Source organism: Mus caroli, chromosome 14, assembly GCF_900094665.2.
Source record: "Mus caroli chromosome 14, CAROLI_EIJ_v1.1, whole genome shotgun sequence".
NCBI lineage: Eukaryota > Metazoa > Chordata > Mammalia > Rodentia > Muridae > Mus > Mus caroli.
The window spans coordinates 13,771,835-13,777,834 of NC_034583.1; the positions used below are offsets into that span (position 1 = coordinate 13,771,835).

Consider the following 6,000-nt stretch of genomic DNA (forward strand, 5'->3'; position numbering starts at 1 on the left):
AGAGATATCTACTGGTAATGGTGATAACAGTAGACCTTCATGTAGACCATGAATGCTGTCATCATGCTTATCATTGTAACATGAACAGACATAACCTCCCAGCAGCAGCACTAGCCGTGGGGAAACCATGGTAAACATGGTGTTAAGAGGGGAGGTTAGAGAAACTTCAAACAATAAAGAAAAATTTAAAATGAGTCATTTTGCTAGATGGGTTGATTTTTTTTTTTTTTTTTTTTCCCCTCCCCGTGAGATAAAACTTCTCTGTAACAGCCCTGGCTGTCCTGGAACTCTCTACAGACCAGGCTGACCTCAAACTTGGAGATCTGCTGCCTCTGCTCCCAAGTGCTAGCATTAAAGGTGTGCGCCACCACCAGCCTGCATTGTATTTTCATATTTATAGATGAGCCAGATGAAGGTACTTTTTTGTGACTATAATTTCAAGGTATAAAGTTGACTGGATTCTTTGTGTTTTCTTTTCTTTCTCAAATTGTTACTTACTTTATGTTGTATGGGTGTTTGTCTGGACATCACATGCATGTCTGGTGCTTACAGGGGTCAGAAGACCCTGCAACTGGAGTTACAAATAGTTGTGAGCCACCATGTGGATGCTGGGAATTGAATCTGAGCCCTCTGAAAGAGCAACCAGTGCTCGTAACTGCTGAGCCATCTCAGCCCCATCTTTTCCTTTTCTTAATGGTCAGAGTCACATTTTTGGAATTAGTTCTTTTGGGACAGTTTTTATTCTTGAGACTAATGTGGTTTTTTTGTTTGTTTTATTTCTGTGTCAATACACTAGATCAAGTACCAAGTGAAGGGTTATTGAAAATATATAAGGAAGCTACTAGAAGGCCAGCCTGAACTGTGGCCAAGTCTAGAAGTCACTAGGGGCTCTCATTCTCCTTCAGTGTCTTAGTAGACAAATGGATCCCTCTAAACTCACAGGGCTGGATTTGAACCCTGACTCTATTGAATTAAGTGATGGGATCTTATTCACCTTGCACATTGGTTTTGTGTTTTGGCTAATACTGTTCTTTACCTCATAGGGTGGATGTGAGGATTAAATGATGAAAGGGGAGAGCTTGTAGCATACCTGGGAAAACTAGGACTCAAATGCAGCATCATGACTAGTTGTGCTATTACCGATACTGCTTCTACTACTGACATGGTTGTCCAGGCACACCTAGGTCCTCAGTGTGTGTGTGATTTTACACACGGCAGAGTGCGAGTGCAGGCAATCTAGAGGTAAGTGAGTGAACTCGGTTAATATGACCTGGTATAACTGTGAAGACTCACTCAAGCTAGGAGAAAATAATGTGAATTTAAACTATTTTCATATTTATGGGCTAAATAAATCATTGCAAATCAGTTTGGTAATCATTAGCAATTTCCATTCTCGTTAACATTCATTAACAGTTAAATTATCTCAACATAAATCATGTCTCCAATGTAAATTATAGCTGGATGGTCGTCTTTACTTCCTTAGGGGGAAAGGAGACTCGCCAGAGGCTCGAGCCTTGGCCAAACAAGTGGCGACGGCACTACAGAACCTGCAGACCAAAACCAACAGGGCCGTGGCCAACAGCAGACCTGCCAAAGCAGCTGTCCACCTCGAGGGCAAGATTGAACAGGCGCAGCGGTGGATTGATAATCCTACAGTAGATGACCGTGGAGTCGGTAAGGGCTGGTGGCAGTGCAAATGTGCAGGCCACTGCCACATTTACTTGATTATTGGTAATAAGGTGCTGAAAGGGTTCTCTAGCTACCAGGAAGTCACTTTTCAGTATGGTTCCATTTCAAATGTGGCCAGTAAGAATTGAGAAGTATTAGAGAGTAAATAATTGTGCTGTGGACAAACAGAAAGAGCTTCATAATTGAAGCTTTGAACTAATTACTATCAATCCTATATATATTTTCATTCTGTAGTATTTCTGTTTTTATAGTCCTTACCAAGTACCCAATTAAACTTTTTTTTTTTTTTTTTTTTGCGAGGGAGTGGGGTGGGGGGATGACAATAAAAGGTATATAATGTCCTTACAGCATCCTGTAAAAACTTAAATATTTTTGTTGTTGGTTTGCTTGTTTGTTTTTTTAATTTTATTTTTTTAAATTTTTTTAGACATGGTCTCTGTGTAGCTCTGGCTATCCTGGAACTTACTATCTAGGCCAGGTTAGCCTTGAACTCACAGAGATTCATCTGCCTCTGGCTCTCGAGTACAGGGATTAAAGGCGTGTACCACAATGCCTAATTGAAAGCTGAAAATTTTATAACCTAAAAGTTTGATTTTAAGAAGACCCAAGAATAGGTGTGTATAGTTTGTTTCATGATTGCCTGGCACATTTGCTGAGCCTGAAAGATAATGCTCACCGTTCCTGCGTTCACTGGGTAAGATGAGTGCTTAAGTTAGTGATGCCTAGTGTCAGTGAGGGGCTAGAGAATGGGCAGATGCGTAACTGGGTATAGGACTGAAATAACATAAACACTGAGTCTCGAGTTCTATGCACAGTGCTGTTAAGCTCTTCATACCTACTGGGTCTGCAGTTTGATTTTAGGAGTGATTTTTTTTCTATTAATTTATTTCTAAGTTACTATCAGAATGTATATAAACTATGAATATTCAATAATACTTAGTAAGCAGTCAGATAGTTATGGTTAATATAATAAAATGTAACCTCGTGCCTGGAGAGATGGCTCAGTGGTTAAGAGCACTGGCAGCTCTTCCAGGAGCCCAGGTTCAGTGTGCAGCACCTCCATGGCAGCTCACAGCTGTCTGTATACATCAGGCAAAATACTAATGTACATAAACTGAAAATAAAGAAATGATTTAAAAATATATAACATATTTTTAGGTTATATTTTTGTTTTTGTTACTTTTATAGTGCTAGGAAAGTACTCTGCCATTACGTCACACTCCCCATCCATAGACCATGCTTTAAAAAAAAGATATTTAGTAAATGGAAGCTGCTCATTGGGAAGAATGGGAGTCAAGGAATAAAGGTTAGGCTTGGTTATAGGTCAGTGTTAGACATGTGTGAGGTACCCCCTACCCCCCCCCGAAAAGTTAGTGCATAGTGTATTCCAAAGAATTATATTTAATAGGGAACCCCGTACCCCTATTAAATGCTATCTAAAAAAATCTGGAGTGGCAGCATAGTTGTCTCCCTGGCTCTGTGTAAACCTCAGTGTTTTCCTTTTGGTTTAGGTCAGGCTGCCATCCGTGGACTTGTGGCTGAGGGGCATCGGCTGGCCAATGTCATGATGGGACCTTATCGCCAAGATCTTCTTGCCAAATGTGACCGTGTAGACCAGCTAACAGCTCAGCTGGCTGACCTGGCTGCCCGAGGGGAGGGGGAGAGTCCGCAGGCGAGAGCACTTGCATCCCAGCTTCAGGACTCCTTAAAGGTATACTTTCTGATGCCTTAGTGTTGAGAAACAGCAGACAGAAGAGACTTTTGTGCAGTGGGTGTTCATGCATGTGGAGGTCGGAGGATAACTCAGATGTCAGGCACCATCTACCCTTAGGTTTTGAGACAGGGCATCTCATTGTTCTGGGACTTGCAGAGTAGGGTAGGCCAGTGAGCCCTGGGGATCTGCCCGTCAGCACTTCTCCAGTGCCAGCATTGTTAATGGGAGTTTTGGAGCTCACATACAGGTTCTCATGTGGTAAGGCAAGCACTTTACTGACTGAGCTGCCCCACCTTGGCCTGAGGCTTGAGATTTTTGGGTTTAGGAAACATTAAAACGAGACAAGTATAATAGAAAATCAGAGTTTATTAGGAGAAAGCCAAGTAGCAACAATTAACATTTTTCTAACTCACATTTAATTAAGAGATCTGTCATGATTTTGCTCTATGCTGATATCATTTTACTGTTATTTAGTCAGTGTTTATTTAGATAGGGTATCTCACTCTATGGCCCAGGCTGGCCTTGAGCTCTTGGCAGTCTTCGTGGCAGGACTTTCTGATTGCAGCAATTATACCCATGTAGCTAGAGGTTATTGAATTTCTCTATAAACATTATTCCCATTTTTAATTTCTTTCAAGATAGTGAACTATTTAGAAATTTTGTACTGAGTCTTCTAAGTAGTTAATATAGCTATCACCAGGCCTGGCTAAAACTGGAAATGGTGAGGAACTCTTTTTCATCTTAGAGCCTGCTCTGTGCTCAGATCTGAGGTTCTGTCATTTCATAGTGTCCATCGAGAAAGGAATCATATCTGAGCTTTGCACACATTTGATATTCAAGAAATAGTTCTGAAGAAAAATGAGTGAAAGAAAGAACAAATAGGTCAGTGGAGTCAGGGCATAACAGATGTGGCTTCAGGGCGTTGCTATACATTTTCACTTATAAACTATATTTTTAAGGATCTTAAAGCCCAGATGCAGGAAGCTATGACTCAAGAGGTATCCGATGTTTTCAGCGATACTACAACTCCTATCAAGCTGTTGGCAGTGGCCGCCACTGCTCCTCCTGATGCACCCAATAGGGAAGAGGTAGGTATCTGAAGTACAGAGGATGCTTGTGGACAAAAGATGGAAGTAAAAAAGAGGGGAGTGTTGTAGTTCACCAAGTGTGTTAGCTTTGTCTGTCTTTAAGTGAATGTTGTAGCATATGTGGTCATTAGATTAAAGCAAGTGGAGTTGCTTTTCATCACATAGCAAGAAGCACGACAGAAGTAAATGTTTTGGCGTCTGTTAAAAAACAAAACAAAACAAACAACTGGCTCCTCTGTGGTTTTCTTGGTGGCTGTTCTCATGGGGAGGCATCACTGCCATCAGGAAGAAATGAGGGATGAGGGTTACTCAGGCCACAGCTTTCTGAACCACACTTTAGACTCAACACAAGTCAGGACAATGTTTTGTTTTGTTTTGTTTTGTTTTTTTGAGACAGGGTTTCTCTGTGTAGCCCTCGCTGTCCTGGAACTCACTCTGTAGACCAGGCTGGCCTCGAACGCAGAAATCTGTCTGCCTCTGCCTCCAAGTGCTGGGATCAACGGCGTGTGCCACCACTGCCCAGCTAGGACAATTTTTAAAACTCATTTGATGTAATTATTCTGTGCAAACCCTTCTGTTGGTGAGTGAAGCCAGAATTGTTACAGTAGATAGCAGACCAGTGATGTGCTGGTAAGCTAACTCTTCAGGATGGAATCCAAAAGGCCTGATTTGTAGATAAATGTTGCTTGGATTTTTATTATGTAGATACTCTCATATGTTGTATTGTATTTTTGAGACAAGATCTTGTTTACATATCCTAGGCTGGCCTTGAATTTGTGACTCCTCCCATCGCCATCTCCCAAATACTGAGATTGTAGATGTGTACCACTATCCCCAACTACTCTAGCTGTTTTAATGTAAAACTGTTGAAAGCAAAGCTGTGAAGAGATGGGATGTATTTGACTCCTGTAAGTTAGTGTAGAGCTATACAAGTGGCTTCACTACTGAAGTCTGGTCCCTAACTACCTCTTCAACCTCATGATGACACTACTCATCCTCTTCAATTCCTCTATTCACATGGACCTTAGATACCTGTCGTGTTCCTTGAATGTGTGTATGTTCTACGCAAGCCCTTGACACTTGCTTTCTTTTTCACAAATTATATTTATTCACTCTTTTCACCTTTCTGTTGAAATCTCACTATCGTGTGACTATACATAAAAAAAAAAAAAAAAACACAAAAAAACCCACCCCTCATCCCTGGGAGTTCTTGATATTCATATCCTACTTTTCTTCTTAGAAGTTATTGATGTTTGATGGGCTGGGGCTATAGCTCACTTTGCCGAGTGCTTGCTTAGCATGCACAAAGACTCCAGCACTGCAGAAGCTGGTGACGGGGAATCCCAGTGCTCAGGATGTGGGGACAGAAGGATTAGAAGTTGAAGGTCATCCTTGACTACACAGCTAGCCTAGGCTATGTGAGATCTTGTTTCAAACAGAACAACACACACACACACACACACACACACACACACACACACACACACACACAGAGCATTGTCTCTTTGT

At 41.4% G+C, this 6,000-nt stretch overlaps 1 protein-coding gene across 3 annotated transcripts in view; it reads left to right on the forward strand.

Moving 5' to 3' along the window:
* The window catches only part of Vcl (vinculin), a 95,669-nt gene that overhangs the window by 69,455 nt on the left and 20,214 nt on the right, over nucleotides 1-6,000 (forward strand). For all 3 annotated transcript variants that reach the window (XM_021182424.2, XM_029468925.1, XM_029468926.1), the window contains exons 11-13: nucleotides 1,484-1,674; nucleotides 3,201-3,400; nucleotides 4,363-4,491. In XM_021182424.2, coding sequence (XP_021038083.1) covers nucleotides 1,484-1,674; nucleotides 3,201-3,400; nucleotides 4,363-4,491 — 520 coding nt within the window. The remainder of the gene's footprint in view (nucleotides 1-1,483; nucleotides 1,675-3,200; nucleotides 3,401-4,362; nucleotides 4,492-6,000) is intronic.